The sequence below is a fragment of the Neoarius graeffei genome, chromosome 2, assembly GCF_027579695.1.
Source record: "Neoarius graeffei isolate fNeoGra1 chromosome 2, fNeoGra1.pri, whole genome shotgun sequence".
NCBI classification, from domain to species: domain Eukaryota; kingdom Metazoa; phylum Chordata; class Actinopteri; order Siluriformes; family Ariidae; genus Neoarius; species Neoarius graeffei.
The window spans coordinates 44,581,475-44,609,145 of NC_083570.1; the positions used below are offsets into that span (position 1 = coordinate 44,581,475).

At 40.5% G+C, this 27,671-nt stretch overlaps 1 protein-coding gene across 1 annotated transcript in view; it reads left to right on the forward strand.

The window, feature by feature from the left end:
• The window catches only part of chpt1 (choline phosphotransferase 1), a 43,628-nt gene that overhangs the window by 3,583 nt on the left and 12,374 nt on the right, over positions 1–27,671 (forward strand). Inside the window, exons 2-5 of the mRNA XM_060907870.1 lie at positions 21,752–21,899; positions 25,541–25,682; positions 25,806–25,890; positions 26,339–26,470. Of these exons, the coding sequence (XP_060763853.1) occupies positions 21,752–21,899; positions 25,541–25,682; positions 25,806–25,890; positions 26,339–26,470 (507 nt within the window). The remainder of the gene's footprint in view (positions 1–21,751; positions 21,900–25,540; positions 25,683–25,805; positions 25,891–26,338; positions 26,471–27,671) is intronic.

The window sequence follows — 27,671 nt, forward strand, 5'->3', positions numbered from 1 at the left end:
TGTAATCTCTCCAGTGTGTTCTGGGTCTACCCCGAGGTCTCCTCCCAGTTGGACATGCCTGGAAAACCTCCAAAGGAAGGCACCCAGGAGGCATCCTAATCAGATGCCTGAACCACCTCAGCTGACTCCTTTCGACTTCCTTTCAGATCCCTCCGGATGTCTGAGCTCCTCACCCTATCTCTAATGGTGATGATACACGGGGCAACTTTTTGGGCAATGTTGCCGAGCAAAGTTGCTGGCAACGGGCAACTAGGTGAGACACAGGGCAACTTTTCAGGGCAACAACAGTTAGCAACGGCAGTTTACAGTTAGCTAAAAAAAAAATTGATGTCTTAATTTTTGCTGTGACCATTTAATCGAGCTGTCTGTTGTTTTTTAGAGCTTTGGTGAGGTAAATTCCTCCATATAGAATATTAAAATAACAACTTACCGGAGTAAAAACAGATGAGGAGTCTCTCCATCTCTTCACTCCACTGACACTGAGCGGCCGCCATATTTGTTTGAAATTTCTGATCCGAACCTCACCGGAGGTCACATGACTCGATACTCGCGTTCTGATTGGCTTATCTCAAAAAGTTGCCAGAGATTATCAAAACCATTCAGAAAGAAGCAATGTTGCCCAATCTCAATAGAAAAGAGTCAAAACGCAATTGCCCAGCAACATTGCTCGGCAACATTGCCCAAAAAGTTGCCCCGTGTATCATCACCATAAGGGTGAGCCCAGCCACCCTACAGAGAAAGCTAATTTCAGCTGCTTGTATCCGCGATCTCATCCTTTCGGTCGCTCCCCAAAGCTCATGACCATAGGTGAGGGTTGGAACGTAGATTGACTGGTAAATCGAGAGCTTTGTCTTCCGGCAGTGGCGGTTCTAGACCAAAATTACTAGGGGGGCCGAGGTGGGGCCAGTGTTTTTTCAGGGGGGCACATATAAGGACAAAACATGGCAATATTTAAGCGTTCAAAATGTTTTGTTTAGTTTATTTAAAACCAAAACAAAATACATTGAGCATAAATACAATGAGATAAACATTCTGTCTCAATAGCCTAAACATAAAATACATTGTGCTCAATAAATCTTAAAACCATGTTTCTCTTTTTTTGTAAAATAAGATTTCTATTTTTGCATACAATGAACCTTTTATCTGTACGTGACACTTTTTTTAAATTCACAGTATGAATGAATTTTCTTTTTCACAGCATGAGACTTGAATGTGCGTACAATCACTATCTTTATCCAAATCACACTGTCATCATCTCAGTTTGATTTTTCACACGGAAATTCAGATCAATTTTCCTTACCTTCGCCTCTTTGCAGTAGCCTAGTCCTTGCAGGGCTGCAGCTGTTATCTCTTACGTCCGAAGTTTACAATTCGCGCTGCTGCTGGTCTTTCTGCTGCAGGTAACAGTGTGTGTGTAGCGCTTTAAGGAGTCCGTGTAGAACACGCCATCATGTCAGTTCTGATCTTCGAGCCAGCGCACGTCAAAATTAATAAATCTTATTATCTGTTCAGCACAGGGGCCACAACAGGGGCCAGGAGCAATTTTACAGGGGCACTGGCCCCCCCGGCCCCCGTTTAAAACCGCCTATGCCTTCCGGCTCAGCTCCCTCTTCACCACAACGGATCGGTACAAGTATCTTGTCGAAGTTGTCAAAGTTTAAAATTGTTTGACTGTTCTGTTTTCGTATGGTTACTCCGTTGTAATGGACCAGAACCGGTGTCATGATAAAAGAAAGTAAATATTGAGCTGGGTTTTGAAGGGCTCACTAACAGTGAGGTTTTTCTGCACAGAGAACTAACAGAGTAGCAGTCACGTGCTTTCAAAACGTGAAAACATGGGTGAGGGTGTATAACTATCCTGGTTGTATTCCCACTTTGTGCCTTGGATAGGTTTCTCTGAGCACCATAAAGCAACAGTGAAGATGAATAAATGAACAAGTTTTACGTCAATACATAGCGTTCGCCTTGAGGTTCTGTTTCATCATCGGGTTTATTTATTTATTCAGTAGGCTCCAGTGCAAGAAGCTGTCAACTCGTACACTGTTGACGTGAGTGCAGATATAAAAGAGAATCCAACACTGAGGTGTTTTGCTGTGTCGAAAAGTAGCTTGTGCAAGTCTGTGTGTATCGTTATTCCTGGCTCTTGACCTTTGACCTGTCCTGAACGCAGTCGAGAGGCATTATGACCCTTATTCTGTGATTATACTCTTGCTGATTTATTGCTCCAGAGATCAGCAGCTTTCCTATCACAAGTTGACCCACCTGTTGGGATCATCGGGAGATAAAGACCGACCTTTGTCCTCGCTGACTGAAAGATAGATCTCTGGAGTTTATTGTGCTGTTTGTAACAAAGGAGTCGGATCAACCCTTGTTTGTCTAACAATAGCACATCTGTTAGGCTGCTGGCTGATACTGAATGCACGCATTACTTCAGTATTGAAGGAATGTACAGGAGTTAGTAAAGTGCTGAATAAGCCCTTGGCATTCATAGATTTCAAGCACAAATGAAATCCAGATTTGTCCTACTGACATATAGGTTGATAAGAATTTAATACGCGTTGTATGTTGGTGTACAAAATGTATTCATCGTACAAGAAAACGCAGGGGTTTGGTGTACTGGACGATAAAGTTGAAATGCTGTATGTCAGTGCGCAGAATTACAGGACCAGAAAAACCACTTGCAGATCAGTGGAAGAACGGAGAGGAACTGAGACAGTGATGTGACACCGAGGTAGGGCTGTGCGATATATCGAATATACTCGATATATCGCGAAAATTCTGTGTGCGATACATAAAATTATTATATCGTAACTATTGAGTATTTTATGGTCATCTTCTGACTTGTATTTGTTTAAAACCTTTCCCGGTGGTTTTCTCCCTGTCCCTCAGGCAGTAACGTGAGAGGCTGCCTAAGGGTAAAGAAAACAATAACGTCACGCACTCGCCAACCAATCCCGGGCGACATCTCAGTGCTGAAAGGAACTTCCAGGAAGATTTTCTAGTTTCGGTTGTGTTGCCAGATTGGGCGGTTTTAAGTGCATTTTGGCGGGTTTTGAACATATTTTGAGCTGGAGAACGTCAGCAGTATCTGGCAACACTGCCGGCGGGAAGATTTCCTGGTTCCGGTTTACAGCGCTGACTCAGTTCGTGCAATCGCTGGTGTTGCACAGGCTACCGTGTAAGCTCTGGCAATTTCAGCGACAAATTACTTCCTAAAAGAACTAGTAAGGGGTCAGTCAACTGGCATTTTTTTTGGATATCGCGAGGAGGATGTGGAACAGCAAATGCCAGTTTGTAAAGTGTGCAAAAAAAACCAAACCTGTCATCACGAAAGGCAGCAGCACTACAAATATGTTCCATCACCTGAAACTCACCCGGTACAGTATGAAGAGTCTCTTAAACTCCGAACTACTTGCCCACGAGCTAAAACCCCCCACAATCTAAACAAATGACCATAGCGGCCTCGTTCTCCAAAGCCACCCATATGAGAAACCGAGTCAGAGATGGAGAGCTATAACGGATGCGATCACTAACGTCATTGCCGAAGACATGATCCCGATTAGTATAGTGGAAAAACCAGGCTTCCAAAAATTACTAAACACACTCGATCCCAAACATGAGTTGCCTGGTCGCAGACATTTTACAGAGAAGGCAATACCGGAATTCTACACATCTGAGAGGCAGAGCCAGAAAACATTCAGTTCAAAAGTGTGCAAAGAGAAAAATGATGTTTTGCAGATCTCTCTCTTCTCTCCCTCAATCTCTCTCTCTATTGTGAATGTTCCAGTGGTTCTCAGTAGTCAGGTTAATAGCTTGGAGATCTATTTTTTTAAATAATTTAATGAAAGAGCACTTTTCTTATTTAGGCTAAATGTCTCTCAGTGTTGAGCTGCACTTTATTGATTCGAGCTCTGAGCAGCTCTGTATTGTGTTGCCCCTTTGTTGCAATTTTCAAGATTGTTTTTGCAGTTTGTGCCACATCTTTGTTGAATAAAAATAGTCTTATTTCAACTCAATTGTGATTAATCACTAACATGAAAATTTAAAATGTGTTGAAAACCACCTGTAAAGTTAACCAAGAATGTTATTTAATCTGCAGGGATTGTAGTGAAAACAGTAAAGAGTAAACGTTAGATTTCATGGGGTCCTTTAGAGGAGATTTAAATATATCGAGATATATATCGTATATCGTGAAATGGAGAAAATGTATCGGGATATTCATTTTTCCCATATCGCACAGCCCTACACCGAGGCAACAGAAAGGTCAGAATAGTACAGGTACAGGAGGACGGTAAAAACAAGCCTGTACGGTATATTCTATAGACATGAGTGTTTTACTGGGAAATGCACCTTACATATTTTTCATACGAGCTACATCCGGGACATGGAGAACCAAAACTGTGACCTAAATCTCTCTGTCACTCGTGAGGAAATGGATGAACTGTTTTGATAAATTTGGGTGCTTTTTGTTTGTGAATGTATCTATGTACACTACCGTTGAAAAGTTTGGGGTCACTTTGAAATGTCCTTATTTTTGAAAGAAAAGCACTGTTCTTTTCAATGAAGATCACTTTAAACTAATCAGAAATCCACTCTATACATTGCTAATGTGGTAAATGACTATTCTAGCTGCAAATGTGTGGTTTTTGGTGCAATATCTCCATAGGTGTATAGAGGCCCATTTCCAGCAACTCTCACTCCAGTGTTCTAATGGTACAATGTGTTTGCTCATTGCCTCAGAAGGCTAATGGATGATTAGAAAACCCTTGTACAATCATGTTAGCACAGCTGAAAACAGTTGAGCTCTTTAGAGAAGCTATAGATAGTTTTCACATGACGTCACAGAGTCGGGGATTCCCTAGTGGCGGCCATCTTGCGGGTCAAGCTTACCGTACGGGTCACTGAGCACACATTGTAACGCGCGAGTACAAAGTCTTCAAAAGAACCCAAGCAGGCTATTTAAAGCTAGCAATGGTGCACACCTGTTGTATTCACGGCTGTCGTAATAGGTCAGATGATGACGTCAAGCGGAGCTTTTATGGAATTCCCACTGTACGGGAGCACGAAGGCGAGCAAACAAAGAAACTCAGCAGACAAAGGAGAAATCTATGGCTTGCGAGAATCAACCGCAAGGATTATCAGCCTTCCAAACACAGCAAAGTCTGCTCCCATCATTTTATAAGTGGTAAGTTGTTTAAATAAACAATCGTTTTTTATGTAAAATTTGTCTTAAATCAACTCGATATTATACACACACATTTATATGCAGTGTTGAGGGCTCTAAAATTCCAATGTTTACATACCTTGGCTGTAATTAGGACACGACTGTCACTTGTTTTTATATGGTGGACTTCACGGACCCAGCCACAGACAAAATAATTGTATGACTCCAGCGACTTGTATGCTTTGAGGTCGTCAAGTGTGTAGGCACTTTTACTATTCACAAAATAGTTCACAATATCAGGGTACGATATGGATGGCAGCCCTGCATAGCCACTTGAAAATGCATCTTTGTCCACTTCGTAGGGGTCAATTCCCCCAATCAAGGCCAGTTTGGCTGCATACCGTTGTCGTGAGATGTCGTCCAATGTATCTATATACCGGTACTTCCGTTTGCTTGATTTTGCCGACATTGATCTTTATTTTAGAAAACTGACTATATAACTTCATAAATTCGTCCGAGATAACGTAGCCGATAATGGCGATGGTCCGTTTTGTTTGACCCACAAGATGGCGGCTGGAGGGCGTTCCCTGGAATGCCGTGACGTCAGTGAAAACTATCTATAAAACTGACCTTCCTTTGAGCAGATTGAGTTTCTGGAGCATCACATTTGTGGGGTCGATTAAATGCTCAAAATGGCCAGAAAAATGCCTTGACTATATTTTCTATTCATTTTACAACTTATGGTGGGAAATAAAAGTGTGACTTTTCATGGAAAACACAAAATTGTCTGGGTGACCCCAAACTTTTGAACGGTAGTGTAATAAACACATGTTGGCTTGAAGATATGAAGTTTATCTTCTTGTGTTAAACTCATTTTTCATATGAAATGCATCACGGATCTGAGTGGCATATTTAAATAATACTGGCTGGGTTTTTTTTCATGGTCTATCAGATGTATTCCATTCAATTAGCATGATATTGAACGAGTTGAATACGAGTAGCTGAATGGAATATATCTGATATACCACGAAAAAAAGCCAGCCAATATTATTACACGTACATTCAATGGAACAATTATAGATACCTTTCGGGTGTTCAGCACGTCTTTCTCTTTCAAAATTGTCTCAAAATCTTCCGTATTTAATGAAGCAAACCTGGCAGCCATGTTTGTTTGCAAATTGTTAGTCACTGGCTAGCGCGGAAGTTTTACATCTTCGATGTTGTATCTTCTCCAGTTTTTCGATGTCCGTTGGCACGTTTTTCTCTTGTAAATATGCATGAAGAATATCTAATGAAGTTTTGGTAGCCTTTCAGGTGTTCAGCGAGTCTGTCTCTTTCCCGGTTGAACAAACAAATGCGTGTGCGCATGCGCAGCAGAAAACTCTCATTGAATATTCGCATCAGCTCTGACGTGTGATGTCATATCTTGACAATATCGTAAACCATATTCAACGCTCATTCTCCATTGGGTAATACACGTAGGATAAGCAGTATGCTAACAATATTGCATGCCATCAAACCATATGAATGAAACCCGCTAGAAGGGAATAGAACATGCTTTTATTCCATCGAAAAAGTGTCCTGTATGTATAATAATTCCCGATATTTCACTCTGATGACATCATTCCCAGTGTTTTCCCACTGACTCGATGCACATTGTCAAAATGGCGAACCGGTTCAGAATTAAAATTCTTTTGATTAACTTGCATATATAAGTTTCTTTTTGGAGATGTGTCTACATAATATAAATATAGATGAAAGTCTTCCGGATTTACCCGGAAATCCGGATATTTGACAAAACTCTTGAAAATCTCTGGTTTTCTGAATGGAGAAATTTATTTTTCGGATTTTTCGTGTTCCTAGACGCGGTGTAATACTTCGCATCGTCCTTGCATGGGCGCGGTCCTTAAATAGCCCAAACATAGTTCATTGATTAAAGACGTGTTCTTTGTTAACGGCGCGCGTGCCGGAGCTCGTTAGGCGCGCACGCCCAAGGCGCGCCTTCAGGTGCACGAGCTAAGGCGCGCAGGACTGACACCGTTCTGCGCAAGTGCAACACGATCGCACTAGAAAGCATGTTCAAGCTGCCGGTGTAGCTGCAGTCTTTTTAGTTGCGAATTACGAGTATCTCCTCTTGTGTTAATAATTCGCCATGTCAAAACAAGCAAAACTTTCCTCCTTCTTTCAACGTGAAGAGAGGTCAGCAATTTATTATATATTTTTTTCCCATCAAAGTTGCATTTTGTGGTTTCGAAGCTAAGTTTTAGTGCCGTTTCTAGAACACGTGGAAGAAACGGCAATAATGGAAGAGCCGGTTTCTAAGCTGCCTAAAACTAGCAATGGTAATTTATTTTTTGTTACATAATGTACTCAGGCTGCCAGTCAGTGTGTGACCCCTCCAAAAAAAAAAAATCCTAGCTACGCCCCTGATTTACATGAGAAATTTGGTCTTCATTGGTGTGTTTAAATTTACAGACAATCCAAACTAATGCAAACAATTGGCTTCAACTCACATAAATATGAATTGGAAATGTTTAGTTCACTTTAGCTTCTGCAAACACACAACTCTACTAAAAGATTGATAAACGAGGCTCAGTGTCCCCAACATTGAAAGCTGAAAGCTTTAGAAACTCTAACAGACCTTTACTTTTTAACAGCACTGTTTTGGGATTTTGCTGAGTTTACCTTCAACTGTCTGATATTTTTTTTCAAAGTAATGAACTGTGTAGCAGGAAAATCACCGCGTTTTTTTAAATGCACTCCTGAAAATTACTCATTAACTAGGGGAATTAAATTTGATATTTTTGACATGTTAATCATTAATCTACATGAAAAAAAAGGCTTAAAAGTTATAACTTGTTTTAGTGAAGTGAAAATAAGTACTAAAATGCACTAGAGTGCAAGGTTTTGCATGTTATGTTATTAAAATATTTTCGGGGGACGTTGCCCCCCCCGTCTTAGTTTGGCTTTCAAAAGTTAAGGATTTTTTTTCTTTGCTCCACTTTCATCTCTATATAAAGAACATTTACACGGTGGTGCGAAGATATGAAATTTATCTTTATTTTGTGTCATATTTCACTCATTCGCTTTGCTCACTCATGAAATATTCATTCACTACTCGAAGATAAACTTCATATCTTTGCACCACGATAATATCCTATATAAATTCCTCTGCTGTTGAATAATCTCCTTTTTGCAGGATTATCAGACCCCATTTTCATCATTTACAAAGCTTGGCTTTAGACCATGCATATAGTACTGATAAGAGTTGAACAGTACTCCAGGGGTCTGTGGATTATAGGCTTGTATGATATAACAATGTTGCTACGATATCATGTGCTATTTTTATCGCTGGTAATATAATATTACCAGCCCTGTAAACTATTAAGCATTTTATTCAATTTGCTTCATTCAATTTTACAACCCCAATTGCAAAAAAAAGTTGGGATGCTGTGTAAACTGTTCATAAAAACAATGTGACAATTTGCAAATACTGTATATGGGAACCCTATATTTCATTGAAAATAGTACAAAGACAACATATCAAATGTTGAAACTGAGAAATGTTATTGTTTTTTGAAAAATATATGGTCTTTCTGAGTTTGATGTCAGCAACACGTTTCAAAAAAGTTGGGACAGGGGCATGTTTACCACTGTGTTGCATCACCTCTACTTTTAACAACACTCTGTAAACATTTGGGAACTGAGGAGACCAGTTGCTGTAGTTTTGAAAGAGAAATGTTGTCCCATTCCTGCCTGATATACAATTTTAGTTGCTCAACAGTTCGGGGTCTCCTTTGTCATATTTTGCGCTTCATAATGCACCAAATGTTTTCAATGGGAGACGGATCTGGACTGCCATTTAGGCCAGTTTAGCACCCAGACTCTCTTACTACGGAGCCATGCAGTTTTAATATGTGCTGAAAGCAGTTTGGCATTGTCTTGCTGAAAGAAGGAAGGCCTTCCCTGAAAAAGATTTTGTCTGGATGGCAGCATATTGCTCTGAAACGTGTATATATCATTCAGCATTAATGATGCCTTCCCAGATGTACAAGCTACCCATGTCATGTGCACTAATGCACCCTCATACCATCACAGACGCTGGCTTTTGAACTGTGCACTGATAACAAGCTGGATGGTCCCTCTTCTCTTTAGCCTGGAGGACGTGGTGTCCATGATTTCTAAAAAGAATTTCTACTTTTGGTTCGTCAGACCTCGGGACAATTTTCCACTTTGCCTCAGTCCATCGTAAAAGAACTCGGGCCCAGAGAAGGTGGCGGTGTTTCTGGATATTGTTTATATCTGGTTTTAACTTGCATGTGTGGATGCAGTAATGAACTGTTTTCACAGACGATGGTTTTCTGAAGTGTTCCTGAGCCCATACAGTGATTTCCACTACAGACACGTGTCTGCTTTTAATTCAAATGTTGCCTGAGGGCCTGAAGATCACAGGCATCCAATGTCAGTTTTCAGCCTTGTCTCTTGCATACAGAGATTTCTCCAGATTCTCTGAATCTTTTAATGATATTATGTTCCGTAGATGATAGAGTTGAGCCGGATACTCGGCTGAAACGAGTATCCGGTACGGATAAAGCACTTTTGCCGAGTACGAGTATTATACGAGTAATACGAGTCAATATCTGTGCTCGGACTGAATGAAAATCCTCACACAGCGTCACAGCGCCCCTCCCCTACACACACCGCTCTGCTCACTCACACAGAGAACAGCTCTCTGTCTCTCCCTCAGTCACTCAGGTTCGCGGCTCTTTTCCGTTAACGTTTCGGGTTTCTTCAGCTTCAAGTTTGTTTTTATTTTAGTTTGTACTTACTTACAACCAGTAGAGTTCTGGTAAACGTGGGTTCGTTCAGACGTGGTGCTTGGTAGAAAGCGACTCGCGTTGCGTCTCTGCCTGTCGGAGATTTTTTTTTCTTTTTTTAACTGTTGCTTAAAAACAGGGTTTTTTTTTTACTTCATGCATTGAGTGTCTGACACTTTCTTGCTGTAATTCATGTAAAAATAAAGGTAGTAGTGGTATAAGTATTACAAATTAAGCTACACTCTCTCTGTCTCTCTCTGACGGTCGTCGGAGTTTTTTTTTTTTTTTTAAACCGTCAGTTGGCTCTAACCAGTTTTATTTTACTTCACGCACTGAGTGTCTGACACTTTTTCTAAGTAGTAGTGGTATAAATAATATTACAAATTAAGCTACACACACACACACACACACACACACACACACACACCTGGTGTGGAAATAAAAAAATTAAAAAGAACCAAAAAAAAATTAAAAAAAGAAAGTTATGTTGAGTATGAAAACTCTTGTTCATTACGTTTCATTTCATAATTGCAACCGCATGTGTTGTATTCATTGTTGCAAAACTTGTTCTGTAAATAGTTCGTTTGCTATCGTGATCAAAACCATTGATCTGAAGCTCAATGCTGATGCTGTCCTGTAAATCGTTTTCTAATCAGCAATAAATATAACAATTTCTGATCAACCCATATCAATTGCATGCTTTAAATAACATCCTGGTTAAAGTCCCGCCCGTTTCAAGACAACCAGACCCACTTCCGGGTTAAATCCCGCCCACTTCCGGGTTAGGACCCGCCCACTCCGAGTACAGATACGGATACAGATAATTCATATGGTTAACAGATACAGATAATGCTGTACTCGCTCATCCCTAGCAGATGATGTGATCCCCGAATTCTTTGCAATTTTACATTGAGGAACGTTATTCTTAAATTGTTGCACTGTTTGCCCACGCAGTCTTTCACAGAGCAATGAACCCATCCCCATCTTTACTTCGGAGAGACTCCACCTCTCTGGGATGCTCTTTTTATACCCAGTCATGTTACTGACCTGTTGCCAATTAACCAAATTAATGTTGTTGGGGTTTTTTTTAGCATTGCACAATTTTTTTCAGTTTTTTTGTTGCCCCTGTCCCAACTTTTCTGAAACGTGTTGCTGACATCAAATTCAAAATGAGCATAGATTTTTCAAAAAACAATAATTTCTCAGTTTCAACATTTTGATATGTTGTTTTTGTACTACCGTATTTTCCGGACTATACGTCGCTCCGGAGTTTAAGTCGCATCAGCCAAAAAATGCATTATGAAGACGAAAAAAACATATATACGTCGCACCGGACTATAAGTCGCACTTTTTTGAAGGGTTATTCTATCCATAGAATCTGTGATTGTATCTGATAAGCGGCGCGTGGTTACTGCGCGACTGCATTGTTTATTTAATAAACGAACAGCTGAGCAGTGGTAACGCGCCCTTTGCCCTGTAAGTAGCCTAGTCTGATTATTTTAAATATCTACTACTATCTTTAACACTATCACTATCGTTATTACTAATAGCCTATATTATTATTATTATAACTAATATTAGTAGTCTATTACTGATGCATTAATCAGTTTGCTTTTAGATTATTTTTACCGGTAGGGCTTATTATCGCCCCGTGGCTCTTTCATCTGTGTTATTAAAGCTGTAGTCATCATCGAGGAGAGTCATTCTTCATTTTTGTCGAATTTTATTTCATTAAATCAGAGGTCAAGTAGGCTATAGGTATATCATCTCCAAAGACAACCGTCTAGTGAAAAAAAAAAACAACAACCGCTTTTAAATCCCCTACTTAAATCCTTAAAAAGAGTAATTTAACTCATGTCTTGTGTGATCTGATCTCCAATGGTGAAATAAACCAGTTGTGATATGAGTAGTCTGTTATTTTAGAAGATAAATTTAATATATAATTTAATATATAGCCTAATAAAAATAATATTTTATAACATATCACGACATATTACTGTCTGTAACTGTTCGTCACTAAAGCGTTTTCTAAGATCATAATGTCTGATTTTTTTTTTTTTACACACACAATAAGCGCGTGTGCGTAAAGTTATAGTAAACCACCCCCCACCTTTTTTTTTTTTTTGAGTCGCCGGACCCACCCACCTCCTGCGTTCCGGGACCTCCCACTTCACAAATTAAGCACTGCCTAAAATCATTACATAACTTATTTAAATAACTATAGCCCTATCATTAATAATAAAACACAGGTCAATCAAGTTTATCAAGCTGGCGATTTCACTCCAAATCAGCAAATCCATTGAATTCCTCATCCTCGGTGTCGCTTCTGAACAACTCTGCCAACTCCAGCGGCAGACGAAGCGCCGTTTCCTCTTCTTCTGCGTGGCTGTTGTCAGACTCAGCATCAGCTCCAGTTATTCCGCGGTGAAAAAAAAAAACATATATACGTCGCACCGGAGTATAAGTCGCATGGCCAGCCGAACCATGAAAAAAAGTGCGACTTATAGTCCGAAAAATACGGTAATTTCAATGAAATATAGGGCTTCCATGATTTGCAAGTCTTCACATTGTGTTTTGATTTATGTTTTATACAGTGTCCCAACTTTTTTGGAATTGGCATTGTACGTTTGTATGAGTTCTCACTCAATGTGCTTCTTTTTCTAAATGAGAAAGAAGTCAACTGACCTGTGACTCTGGAATGATCTTCATATGTCTTTTGAACTCACTCTGATCTTAACAGACACTTCCTGGAAGCTCCGCCCCTTCCCCTAATCTCCCAACCCTCTCGCTTTCTGTCACGGTTAATGGAGAATATTTAAACAAGCCAACGATGACGTGTCAAGTCTAACACCTTTACAAATGTTGAAGCTGATGATAATTAGACAGAGATTAAATATGCAGGTTTTGTTTGTTTGGAACACTGATCAACCGAGAGAATGTCGCCATGAGAACATTAGACACCTGATTTCTCAGAGAATTACATAGAAATGTGATGTTATGATGTTTCCCACCACCCAGCGGAGATTTCGTGATGTGTGCAGTTCCTGACTGCACAGCTGATGTAGGGCTGGGCGATATGAGAGAAAATTATATCACGATATATTTTTTCAAAATTTTCGATAACGATATATATCACGATATAAATCAAATCACCATTTTTGTATTTTCTTTAATTTTCTGCTCAAAATATGAACATTACAAATTAGTAGTTCCTTCCTAATTAACAAAAATAGCTTAACAAGCCTTCAAGTTTCACAGAACCAAAACAAACTGGATGCACATTCTTTTGTTCTTTTTGTTCAAATGAATAAATTGAAACTGAAAAATAAAAACTATATACCATTGTTAATCAATTGTGCAAATTCTAGCAGCTTTCAAATAAACATAAAAGACATATTGATGTGTAAACCTTATGCTGTAAGGAGAAAAAAAGTGCAATCTTGTACGTCAGTGTGTTTAAGGTTTTGTGTAACACTTTGTTGTATGTCCGATTTTAAATATCCAAAATACCTCCACACAACCGAAGATCTCTGGCCCTTCTTTTCAACGATGTCCTCCAGGGCAGTGCTCTGACTTTCCTGTTCAGAACCCCGGTCAGTCGGCTTCTCGCTCATTTTTATACAGGGTTCCTACAGATATTTTATGTTGAATTTACTACCTTTTTACTACCTTCACAATTTTTTTTACTACCACAGCGACAATTTGGATTTGGACATTTTCTCACAATTTAACAAGGTAATCTTTGAGTGTATGTGTTAGTCCAAGTGAATGTGCTACATATAAGTTAGTGACAACTCTACCCAAAGAGTTGGATTGATGAGACAAGATAGAAAGAAAATCTGAACGTACCGGTAGTGTAACTCTTTCCCTTTGGACGCATAATAGAACCTCCCATTGCTAGGGCTACACATGGAGTAATGCATATTTGCATAAAAGAAAACAAACTTCCACATACAAGTTATAATTTTATTGAACTGTGAAACTGTGGCCCATAACCTCTTAACGGGTACACAGATTTGCACTAAACCTTGTGTGTCAACACTTCACATTAGGTACAAGATCTGATTACATTTTGTCAGCCAACACTTTCAAGATGGCCAACATTTTGTTTGTGGAATAATCTTTTGAACAGGTGAACAGATTTGCACAAAAAATCTTATGTGCTTAGGTACATCAACTCATTACATTTAGATCAGGTCAAATGGCAAACACGAACCCCCCCCCCCCCCCCCCCCCCCCCACACACACACACAGTGCACACACACATGACAAAGACAAGACACACACCCTAAAGATACAAAACACACATAACCCAAGCCCTATTTTGGCAGTCTCTCAACACATTGCCAAGTTTGCTTAAGATAGTCATTTGCACCAGTCCTGTAGTCGTGAAGGCCCGTGGGCAGAGTCAGCACCTTCCTCCCAGAGATCAGTGTTTTAGAGGGTTAATCTTAATCATTTGAACAGTTCAACAGATTTGCTCATCACATTTTGGATGCCTCAAATGGTGCACACACAACGCATTACATGTGCCTCGATCAACTTTTCAATGAGCGCCTCTCGCCGATTGCCATCTACCACCTTTAGCCAGTCTTTAAAATCAGGTTCCTCCAGCCAGAGGTCTGAAAATTTGCATTTCCCCATTGTTTAATTCTTGTGCAGATGTCGCCAGTCGGGTCAACAGATAGATTCGACTAGAGCCATATAAACAAAGTCAGTCTCATACTAAACAATCTCTGGTATAAATTTATACTGGATTCGACCGTTATTGGAATTCAATGCGCATGCGCCACCAACTCCTCACTGCGGTCCTCCTCGATACATAAAAATAAATTCGCCCAAATGTAGTAATTTATGGATATTATGGCATGCAGGTTAATTAAACGAATTAGAAAACACATAGGCCCAGTTGGATGGGGGTCAAAAAAATTTACTACCACGTCAGATTACGTTTACTACCTTTTACTACTTTTTACTGGCCATAATTTAGCCTATTTTAATTAACTACCTTTTAAAACCCCGCGGGAACCCTGTTATAATCGCTTTGTTGGAGAAATGCCGCGCTCCTGCAAACTTCACCACAGCCATGCTGTGCGTTGCTGCTACACGTGTGTGTGTTTGTGTGTGCACGCAACCTAACTAGACGTGGCTCTCTTCCAACTGATTGGTTCGTGCGGTACTGTTTAGTTATGATTGGCTATTCGCGCGTCTGTCAAAACTTCGGATGAAGTAATTTTATTGAAGGCGTAGGCTTATCGTAGGCATATCGTACGTGTCTAATTTCTAATCGTAGAGATTTTATATCGTGAATAACATCGTAATCGTAAAATCGCCCAGCCCTAAGCTGATGATATTATTACACTTTGCTCTATTCTCCATAAACCTGAAATGGTAGAAAAGCTCACGTTCCTGCTTTTTTTTAAGGCTACTTATCAATTAAATAATTTATCGCAATATTTTAAAATGGAAAATCAATCATTTGAAAAACAAACATCGCACAAGCCTAGTGGGTCGGCTCTGATCCTTTGCCCCAGTTGGCTGTGATGATTCCACATAGCTCTGGATCCACCCCAACCCTGACCAGGATGATGTGCTTGCTGAAAGTAAGTGACACGCCTTGAATGATGATGATTTTTTTTTTTTCCTGCTCACAGAGCTAACAACGCTGTTGTTGACACAAGACGAGACATTCAATGCGCAAGTCAAAAATGTTTGTCCTTGTTGTGAGTAAGAAAGACGGTATCCCAGATTATGATTAAAATCCTGATCCAATAAAATGGCCTAGAACTTTACCAGCACTACATATAGTTTGTCCACACAAAGTCACCAATATACATTTAGTGATAACTTACATACACTAGATATGGGTTAGTTCTTTCAGTTCATAGACGTTGATGACATGCAGTGATGTGTAGCTTGTAGTAGTTGTAATATGTTAATAAATTTGCATGGGTGGAAAAATCTTAAATTCATTATCTAGTCCAGTGCGCAAGCTCTAATACCATGCTTCGGTTGCCCGGATACCTACAGTGTCTTGCAAAAGTATTCATCCCCCTTGGTGTTTGTCCTGTTTTGTCGCATTACAAGCTGGAATTAAAATGGATTTTTGGAGGGTTAGCACCATTTGATTTACACAACATGCCTACCACTTTAAAGGTGCACGTTGTTTTTTTGTGACACAAACAATAATTAAGATGAAAAAACAGAAATCTGGAGTGTGCATAGGTATTCACCCCCTTTCGTATGAAACCCCTAAATAAGAGCTGGTCCAACCAATTCACTTCATAAGTCACAGAATTAGTTGATTTAAGATCCACTTGTGTGCAATCAAAGTGTCACATGATCTGTCACATGATGTTTGGATAAATCAACCTGTTCTGGAAGGACCCTGACTCTGCAACACTACTAAGCAAGCAACATGAAAACCAAGGAGCCTCCAAACAGGTCAGAGACAAAGTTGTGGAGAAGTATAGATCAGGGTTGGCTTCTAAAAAATATCCCACACTTTGAATATCCCAGGGAGCACCATTAAATCCATTATAGCACAATGGAAAGAACATGGCACCACTACAAACCTGACAAGAGAAGGCCGCCCACCAAAACTCTCAGACCGGGCAAGGAGGGCATTAATCAGAGATGCAACAAAGACACCAAAGATAACACTGAAGGAGCAGCAAAGATCCACAGCGGAGATGGGAGTATCTGTCCATAGGACCACTTTAAGCTGTACACTCCACAGAGTGGGGCTCGATGGAAGAGTGGCCAGGAAAGTCATTGCTGAAGAAAACACGTTTGGAGTTTGCCCAACAGCATGTGGCAGACTCCCCAAACACATGGAAGAAGATTCTCTGGTCAGATGAGACTAAAATTGATCTTTTTGGCCATCATGGGAAACGCCATGTGTAGCACAAACCCAACACCCTGAGAACACCATTCCTACAGTGAAGCATGGTGGTGGCAGCATCATCATTCTGTGGGGATGTTTTTCATCTGCAGGGACAGGAAAGCTGGTCAGGACTGAAGGAAAGATGGATGGCACTAAATACAGGGCAATAAGCCATTTGCAGGAATTGGTCACGTGTCAATTTTCCCCATAGCAACAAGCCCTGGTGATGTGAAGCAGTCCATTTCTACTGTATAATAGCTGTGTTTACCTTTTCTGCTGTCTTTTTTGACCCAAATTCTCATGTGTACTTGGAAAAAGTTTGTGGTTGTAACTTCTGTCATAAGTTAAAGCGAATCATGATGCGAATAAATCTGCTTCTTATCGGCTAAAAACACATCTACAAATATATCTGTATTTATTTTCAAGAATCTTCACACATTAAGCGAATGATGAAGGTAGAAGAGGAGAAATTATAAGTTATAAACATACCTGAGAAATCCACCATTTCGCACGTGAATTTCTTTCGGCGGCGACCAACTTGATTCCAAAAAACTCTTTTACGGCCAATGATTCACTTTAACTTACGACAGAAGTTAAAATCACAAATTTTTTCCCCAAGTACACACGAAAATTCGGGTCAAAAAAGACAGTAGAAAAGGTAAAAACAGCTATTATAGAAATGGATTTCTTTGCATCGCCAGTCAAACTCTTATGGTTGTCAAGGAATGTCAAGTTAGCTTGCCCACCACGGGCTTGTTGCTATGGGGAAAACTGACACGTGACCAATTCCTGCAAATGACCTATTCTGGAGGAAAACCTGTTTGAGTCGGCCAGATGTTTGAGACTGGGATGAAGGTTCACGTTCCAGCAGGACAATGACCCTAAACATACTGCTAAAGCTACACTGGAGTGGTTTAAAGGGAAACATTTAAATGTCTTGGAATGGCCTAGTCAAAGCCCAGACCTCAATCCAATTGAGAATCTGTGGCATAACTTGAAGATTGCTGTACACCAACACAACCCATCTAACTTGAAGGAGTTGGAGCAGTTTTGTCTTGAGGAATGGGCAAAAATCCCAGTGGCTAGCTGTGCTAAGCTAATCGAGACATACCCCAAGAGACTTGCAGCTGTAATTGCAGCAAAAGGCGGCTCTACAAAGTATTGACTTGGGGGGGGGGTGAATACCCATGCACACTCCAGATTTCTGTTTTTTTCATCTTAATTATTGTTTGTGTCACAATAAAACAACAATTTGCACCTTTAAAGTGGTAGGCATGTTGTGTAAATCAAATGGTCCTAACCTCCCCCCAAAAAATCCATTTTTATTCCAGCTTGTAATGCGACAAAACAGGACAAACACCAAGGGGGATGAATACTTTTTTGCAAGGCACTGTAATTGGCTCAGCCAAGTAGTGCTAACTAACGTACTTTAATGCAACATTGCAAGTTAGTTAGTTAGTGAAGTGCTTCTAATACAGACTAAAAGGAATGAACAGTTATGATTATTATGGTTTACTACTGTACATGTTTGGGTCATCAACACAAAGTCAGTAAATCAGTAGCCAGGGTTCCAGCTATGAGAGGTGCTGAGATTTAGAACCATGTTGTATAGTTAGAACATTGAGGTACGTTGCCTCACTGTGAAGTCTCATCTCATTATCTCTAGCCGCTTTATCCTGTTCTACAGGGTCGCAGGTAAGCTGGAGCCTATCCCAGCTGACTACGGGCGAAAGGCGGGGTACACCCTGGACAAGTCGCCAGGTCATCACAGGGCTGACACATAGACACAGACAACCATTCACACTCACACCTACGCTCAATTTAGAGTCACCAGTTAACCTAACCTGCATGTCTTTGGACTGTGGGGGAAACCGGAGCACCCGGAGGAAACCCATGCGGACACGGGGAGAACATCCAAACTCCGCACAGAAAGGCCTTCGCCGGCCACGGGGCTCGAACCCAGACCTTCTTGCTGTGAGGCGACAGCGCTAACCACTACACCACCGTGCTGCCCACTGTGAAGTCCTTTTAAGTTAAAACATAGCTACTCTACATGGCCAAAAGTACACCCTGTGCACCTGTGACTATCACACCCATATGTGTTTCTTCCCCAAACTGTTCCAAAAAATAGGAAGCACACAATTGTATCAAATGTCTTTGTGTGCTGTAACATTAGTTTCCCTTTACTGGAACTAAGAGGTCCAAACCTGTTCCAGCATGACAATGCCCCTGTGCACAAAGCAAGCTCCATGAAGGCATGGTGTGTTAAGGTTGGAGTGGAAGAAGTTGAGTGTCCTGCATGGAGCCCTGACCTCAACCTCAACCCCACTGAACACCTTTGGGATGAACTGGAACACTGACTGCACCCCAACATCAATACCTGACCTCACTCATGACCTTATAGATGAATGAATACAAATCGCAACAGCCACTCCCCAAAATCTAGTGGAAAGCCTTTGCTGAAGAGTGGAGCTGCTTATAACAGGAAAAGGGAATAAATCTGGAACGGGATGTTCAACAAGGACATATGGGTGATGTGATGGTTGGGATGCGCAAACCTTTGGCCATTTAGCGTACATACCAAATGAAAACATTTCTTTTTGACTTTTCCAAAACAAGACTTATTTTAGGCAGTTCCAAGCAAAATACAAATATCCTGGCAACATTTTGCTTTTCCTGTTATGACCAGTGTTGCATTCAAAGGTTGCAACTTGTAATTTCTGAACTCAAACTGGGAAAATCAAAGAATGTTTCCTCAACTGGGAATTCCTACTTGTAAAATCAGGTTGGTCTCCTCAACTCTGAGTTCAGCAAGTGATGTCATATCAGCATGGCCGCTCAGAGCATCAGCAGTAAACACAGCCGCAGTTCTTACCTTTAAATGAGTTACACTGTACACTCACTGGCCACTTTAATAGGAACTTGTTCTTGATTCTAAGATCCCTGTTCTTGGCTGCAGGAGTGGAACCCAATGTGGTCTTCTGCTGTTGCATGCTGAGATGCTTTTCTTCTCACCATGGTTGTAAAGAGTGATTTATTTGAGTTACCAGATCCTTCCTGGCAGCTCGAACCAATCTGGCCATTTCCCTCTGACCTCTCTTATCAACAAGGCATTTGTTTCCACCCACAGAACTGTCATTCACTCAGTGTTTTTTGTTTTTCGCACCATTCTGTGTAAACTCTACAGGCTGCTATGTGTGAAAACCCCAGGAGATCAGCAGTTTCTGAAATACTCAAACCAGTCCATCTGGCCCAAACCAACAACCATGCCACAGTGAACGTCACACTCTGAGATCACAATTTTTCCCATTCTGATGTTTGAACATTGTGAGCATTAACTGAAGCTCTTGATTTGTATCTCTATGATTTAATGCATCGTGCTGCTGTCAAGGGATTGGCTTATTACATAACTGTGTAAAACAGCAGCGGGATGGGTGTACCTAATAAAGTGTGACATAAGTTCTTGCTGTATCTTGGTCGGGAGACTGGTAACACCAAGTTTGATCTCAACCAATCATCATTCACGTCCTTGTGTGTTGTTGGGAGAGAGGGTCAAGAACTTGTCAATCATGGCCATCAAGGAACTACTGTACATAGCAGGGGTTGCCACACAAAGTTAGATAATACAAAACATCCCGATGTTAGACTTTTCGTCTGGGTGTTGTGGGGCGTCCCAGACACCACATCACTGTTCTTTGAATATGTCGTACTACAAGGCCTGTTCGTCAACCCGATCAGGGGCGTGTTTAGCCTCTTTTTGGGGGTGCTCAAGCACCCCCAAAAAAGAGTTCAGCACCCCCTAGCTCAGCACCCTCAAAAACACTGCTTTTGGACGTAATTTTCAGAAATAAGTGCCCTTGTGCACTGCGCAATGAGTGTGTGCGCGGGCGTGTGTGTTCTTGAATTCACCTGTTACGTGATAGGTCTATGACCAGTAAAATACCTCTCCTCCTTGTGTCCCGTCTGATTGGGTTGCCTGTCCGCGCGAGTGCTTGCTACGACATGGTGTTTTTTTTAACTGGATTCCACGCCGATGAGGAATTCGAAGTAGCACCTGAGTATTACTGGCATAGCGAGATGTGAAGGTACGGACTGGAGTTACAGTTGTTAAACACAACACAATAATATGCATAATGCAATATTGATGTTCCCTGGTCTATGAACAGAATGATAAAAACGACATTTATCATCCATATCGAGATACTTTTGTGCAGAGCTGTACAAGTGCTACGGTGCTAGACCACCGTGTGTTAGTCAATTTTATTTAATGTAACATAGCGTTTACGTTTGCTTATCATTCTTATCATGCTTATCAACAAAAAATGTAAACTAATGTAAAATCATAATAATACACACTATTATTACACAATACACAATAACACATTAATTAACAATTACCACTGTTCAAAATGAATAGCTCCAACATTACAAATGCAGTAGTAGGTCTTGTTTAGTTAAAAAATATAACGTAAATATTTGTGTCAGTGGTTGTAAATGTGTAGATATCATAGTTTATTGGGTCAGCTTCTGTTAAAACATTGCATAAGTCTAGTCTTGTCTAGTCTGGTCTTCTTGTCTAGTTAAGTCTAGTCTAGTGTGGACAGGGCCTAAATGCGGAATAAACGTGGAAACACTGTCGTTCAAGCCAGGTGCCTCTGTCAGCTCTGGGGGCTAAGCACCCCCAAAGATCAGATGCTAGAATCGCCCCTGAACCCGATGCTGGAAATTTGTCAGTCAAAACAAAATCAGCCTGAATTTGTGTCATGTGATCCCAGCATTAGGACATAAACATGTCCTTTTCTGATTATTGTACTGTACATTAAAAATGGCACCCATTTAGGTTGACCCTTGAATTCCTCTGTTTCTTTTTTTTTTTTCTTCTAGGCTCCATCATGGGCTTTTTTTTTCAGCGCTTTAGGTCTCTTTATCTACCAGTCACTCGACGCTATTGATGGGAAACAAGCGCGGCGGACCAACAGCAGCTCAGCTCTGGGAGAACTCTTTGATCATGGCTGTGATGCAGTCTCGACAGGTATCCCTCTTTTCATCGTCATCAAACACTTTACACATTTTCTTCTCAACCTTTTAAAAGGATCACCATTCTTGCATTTTTGTAGTCCTGGAATGTTAGGCCAAATACTTTTCAAAATTCAAAGTGCATTTCTGTAAAGATGTGCACAATCCACAGATGTTAGGTGAATTTCTTGCACATTGTCATATATCAAAGAGGGAAAGATGCACATGGCTGCTTTACAACCCCAATTCCAAAAAAAAAGGTTGGGACACTGTGTAAACTGTAAACAAAAAGAATGTGATGATTTGCAAATCATGGAAACCCTATATTTCATTGAAAATAGTACAAAGACAACGTATTAAATGTTGAAACTGAGGGATTTTATTGTTTGTTTTTTTTAAATAGATGCTCATTTTGAATTTGATGGCAGCAACACGTTTCAGAAAAGTTGGGACAGGGGCATGTTTACCATGGTGTTGTATCACCTCTGCTTTTAAAAACACTCTGTAAACTTTTGGGAACTGAGGAGACCAGTTGCTGTAGTTTTGAAAGAGAAATGTTGTCTCATTTTTGCCTGATATACAATTTCAGTTGCTCAACAGTTCGGGGTCTCCTTTGTCATATTTTGCGCTTCATAATGTGCCAAATGTTTTAAATGGGAGACGGGTCTGGACTGCAGGCAGGCCAGTTTAGCACCCGGACTCTTTTACTACGGAGCCATACATTTTTAATATGTGCAGAAAGCAGTTTGGCATTGTCGTGCTGAAAGAAGGAAGGCCTTCCTTGAAAAAGATTGTCTGGATGGCAGCATATTGCTCTGAAACGTGTATATATCATTCAGCATTAATGATGCCTTCCCAGATGTACAAGCTACCCATGTCATGTGCACTAATGCACCCTCGTACCATCACAGATGCTGGCTTTTGAACTGTGCACTGATAACAAGCCGGATGGTCCCTCTCCTCTTTAGCCTGGAGGACGTGGTGTCCATGATTTGTAAAAAGAATTTCTACTTTTGGTTCATCAGACCTCGGGACAATTTCCCACTGCACTTACATCCATCTCCCAACCATCTCTGACAGAATACTTCACACTCCCTGACAAAGAGAAGCACATTCACCTGTTCATACGTCATGTTCAGGAACAAACTCCCGTTAATGACACTGAAACAGCCACCGTCAAATGGTGTGGTTGGAGTCTTGTTCTCGGACTTGAGTCGGATCAATAGTGGACTCGACTCAATTTTTTTAAAATGACTTAAACACTGGGGACTCGAGACTAGACTCAGACATGGATTAAAGTTTTCCGTCGTGTGACGGATTTCCGTCAACTGAACTCTCCCAAGGCCAAATGTGAGGTCGGTGCTGATCCGAGAAGAATTAAAATGACGGGTGGTTGGGTAGAGATTGGGTTATAACACTGATGTGTTGCAACACCATCAACTATCAGCAGGGTTTATTTAACTTTTTTGTTTTTGAGCCATGCTTTGTGTCGTTCATTTCCTATGTTTGATCATGTTTAAACGTTCGCTGTCTACGGTGCGGCATTAAAAAAACATGCGCTGTCAAAATTGGCAAAATACATTCCCATGTGCTTGGCGTGCTTGTGTCTGACCATTTCTGTTTTGTATTAAATTAAATCTTGCCAAAATGACTCAGTTCAAACTTGGACATATAGAAATAGAGCATGTTAAAAAAAATAAAATAAAATAAACCCCGGAAAGCCCGCTCCTCTGCTTCAGCCAGACTTGAAGACCCGACGGTGCAATGCTTGCAGACTGTCAGAAGTAATTAGACCTAAATTTCTAGCTAACAAATCAGCAGACGCCCCAACAATTATTATTTTCGTTAGGCCAGTGTGTAAGGTATGTTAGAACCGTGCCTTATAGCCTACGTTATATCACAATTTAAAGGACGTTTGAGGAGTTGGAGGCTGCGAGCGCAATGATGTTCCGACATGCGCTAAACTTTATTCCCTGAAAATCCTACACCAGCGTTCAATGCCCCAAACAGTCAAAATGTCTAGAAGACTACGGTTAAATAATAATCATAGCCTACTAAGTTAAATTACGTCAAAACATCTGTTTCTGGCCTCTGAAATGATGGAGGAAAATGAGAACGAACGCAAAGTAGATAGCAGCCAACTTCACGCGATCTTTTAGGGAACTTAACACTCGTGTTGGCCACAATATTTCTCTTAATAAAATCTTGAATTGTTTTTGAAGTCGTATTCAACACAAAGTAAGGTCAAATTTTAATTTTAATGTAAGCGAAGATCCAAACTTTTTTTCTATATTGACGTCGAGCATAGAGGAGCATGTCATTCTGCTTTCGGTTTCGGCAGCATGGATGCGCTTTACATGAAAGAAGGCACTGATGTGTCTGCCATCGATAAAGGGGTAAAACAAGTGGAGGTGGGCTTGGCTGTACGAAATAGGTGAAAACGGAAAGCCATTTAGTTCATGGTGCAAAAAACTAAACATTCCAGGCGCTTGCATTTGTGTGGTTTGCCACAAAAAAAATAATATACGGAAGCAATGGAAAGAGTGCAATAAATTGAATATAGTAATCCATTAATTAATTGATAATAAAGTTATCAGTTCTAAGTTAACCATTCTCAGAATTTCATCGAAATCCACCCATAACCCCCCCCCCTAAATTTTCAGTCAAATAATTTTTTTTTGCTTTAATCCATGGACTCAGACTTGGGTCAGTGACTCGACTACAACGCTGTCATGACCCCAGCTTAAGAACATGCTTTATAGCGGCGCTCCATACTTAAGGAGGATGTGGTAATGCATTAACCTGATTTTTGATGGCTTGACCATACACAAACCTATACCACCACAAGGAACCTGATTATAAGCGCAAGGCAATGTATTTCATAAACACTTGACCACTGGACAACAAAATTTGTATCTTTATTTCCAGAAGATAGATGGGTTTTTTTGTTTGTTTTTTTTTAAATATTTTTTTGGGCTTTTTTTCACCTTTATTGGATAGGACAGTGTAGAGACAGGAAATGAGCGGGAGAGACACAGGGAGGGATCGGGAAATGACCTCGGGTCGGAATCGAACCCAGGTCCCCGGATTTATGGTATGGCGCCTTAGTCAACTGAGCCACGGCGCCCCAGATAGATGGGTTTTTATCCAGCGCTTATTTTTAATTTGCGTTTTAAAAAAATAATGTGGGATTATTTACTAACACATTTTACAGAAAATATTCCTGACAGTTTCATATAAAACTAGTTAAAACAGTTGTATTGGTCCACTAGCTTGTTGACAGTTTCTGTCATGTGATTGACGGATGTAAGTGCAGGAAGAATTTTTTATTGAAAACACGCTAGCGAACAGATCCAAAATGGAGACAAAGGCAGAGTTGAAAAACAGGCAGTGAGGCACAGACAGGATATCAGAGGTAATACAATACTCACAGTCCAAAAACACAAACGGGGTCAAAACCACAGTACAAGGTTTTCGCAAAGTCTGGGTGTTACTGAGAGTCCTTATATGTCTGTGCTGTGATTGAGCTCTAATCAGGAACAGGTGCATGGCTTGCCCGTGACCCTGCACAGGATAAGTGGCTACGGATAACGGATGGATGCATGTGTATTGGATATGGGCCTTTGATTGACCCCTGTCTCTTTGACCTCTCTGCAGTTTTTGTCTCCGTGGGAACCTGTATATGTGTTGGCCTTGGCAGTTACCCGAACTGGATGTTTTTCTGTGGCTTTGTGGGCATGTTCATGTTCTTCTGCGCTCACTGGCAGACCTATGTGTCCGGGACGCTCCGCTTTGGCATGTGAGTGTGCACGAAGTTCAGTGCAAGACCTTAATCAAAAACTAAGACATTTATATCATCACCATAATAATAATAATGACTTTTTGGGGTCATATTTATAATCGAATTTCTCTCTTTGCTCAGCATTGATGTGACTGAGGTTCAGGTCGCCATTACAATCATGTACCTGATGTCCGCCTTCGGAGGAGTAAGCCTTTGGGAGACTACGGTATGGTGCTTCTGTGCACACAATGAGAAACTATAGTCCTGTTAGGAGACTCTCTCTCTCTCTCTCTCACGCACACACACAGAGTCTAGGCATTATAAAAGCATTCTCCGCTGTACCAGATAACATCTTGCTTATGAAGGTAGACAACATTTAGGTCTTACCTCCAAAATCATGTTCCCTTACACCATCGGTTACATCAAACCTCTCTCTCACTTCTGTTCTGTGCCTCCCACGGAGAATTGACAAACACACAAAGGTAAATATTGTTAAGCGAAGAAATCATCTCTAGTCATGATTTTTTCCCAGCTTCAAGACCTAAAACATGAGCGAGTGTTGAAACATGGGGTAATTACTGTAAATTGTCATTCCAATGATGGGTGTGATTTTTATTATTATTATTATTTGTTTGTTTTTTCAATTATTCATTTATATATCTATATTGTGCTAGTTGCCAGTGCTTGGTATTAAATTGCAAACGTTCCCGATCCTGGGCATCATCGGGGGATTTCTGTTGTCAACCTACAACTACTTTTTGGTCATCCTGAGTGGCGGCGTGGGCAAAAACGGCTCCACTGTGGCGGTAAGTGGTTCTGCGTTGAGCGAGCAATCTTTCTAGCAGAACTGTTCATTTCTTATAATTATCTAGAATCTCATTTGAATAACACAAATGGTTGTTTTGGTGTTGCAGTGAGCTCATGTGTCAATGTCAAAACACGTTAATAATAGCTATTTCTTCCTCGTTTCCTCTTCATTTGTAATTAGACTATATTAAATGCATTCAAAAAAATTTTAACGATGATGTTTCACTGTAAAAACAAAAACAAGTCCAGTGACATTCCTGTGTGTTATTCGTTTCATCACCAAGAAATACATGCGTACAGAAACAACAAAGACTTAAACGCCAAAGTTACCATTACATAGAGCACTTGCATAATAGTTGGGTGTGTTTGTGGTGTTCTCGAAAGAGAACAGCTCTTAGTCATCTAAAAAGCATGTGAAACTTTCATTTTACTCCGAATCCGAAAGCAAATCAAAATGTAATCCAGTGTTTCCCACAGACCAGGTAGCAATTTGTGGTGCTCCACTGTGTCGATGAGGGAATCGTGCGCGGTGGTGTCGTGGCGGTCGGTGGAGTCGGTCATTGGGGTGTATGCAAAGTGTTTACAGCGGGCGGTGTTCAAACACACAGTATTTTTCTTCAGAGTCACCTGCTGGGACTATTTTAAAGCTACAAGAAGCATTTGAGATTATTCAGTTCAATCTAAATTCTTTTAAGTTCTTTAAGAGAAGACAGCTAAAACAATTTTTACCAGAACCCTGCCTTGTTTCATTCCTCGACCCAACTTTACATTACAGGGCAGGCCATTAGTTTGCTGGGCTTGATGTTGGTGGAAAACCTGTCTTTTAAATTTATGAAAATTACTCACCAAAATTGAAGTTAAAGTTTAGTTCTTACTAGAGATGCACCGATTGCAATTTGTTGGGCCGATTCCGATTTCTGATTTTCCATGGAGTGTGACCTGCCGATTCCGATTTCATTTTTTCAAACCGCTTCACAGCACACACAAAGACTATTTTCTTTTTATCTTTTCTTTAATAGAACATTCTGCCAGATTTTCAGTAATAAATTTTCAACACCTCAAAGGTTGAAAACAAACAAAAAGACATTGTTCTTTGTAAAATCTTTCTTCATGTTTGGTATTAACATATTAATTCCTGAAATAGGAAATTTACACAAACATTTTTTCTTTTCCCATCCAATATCTGGCACAAAAACAACT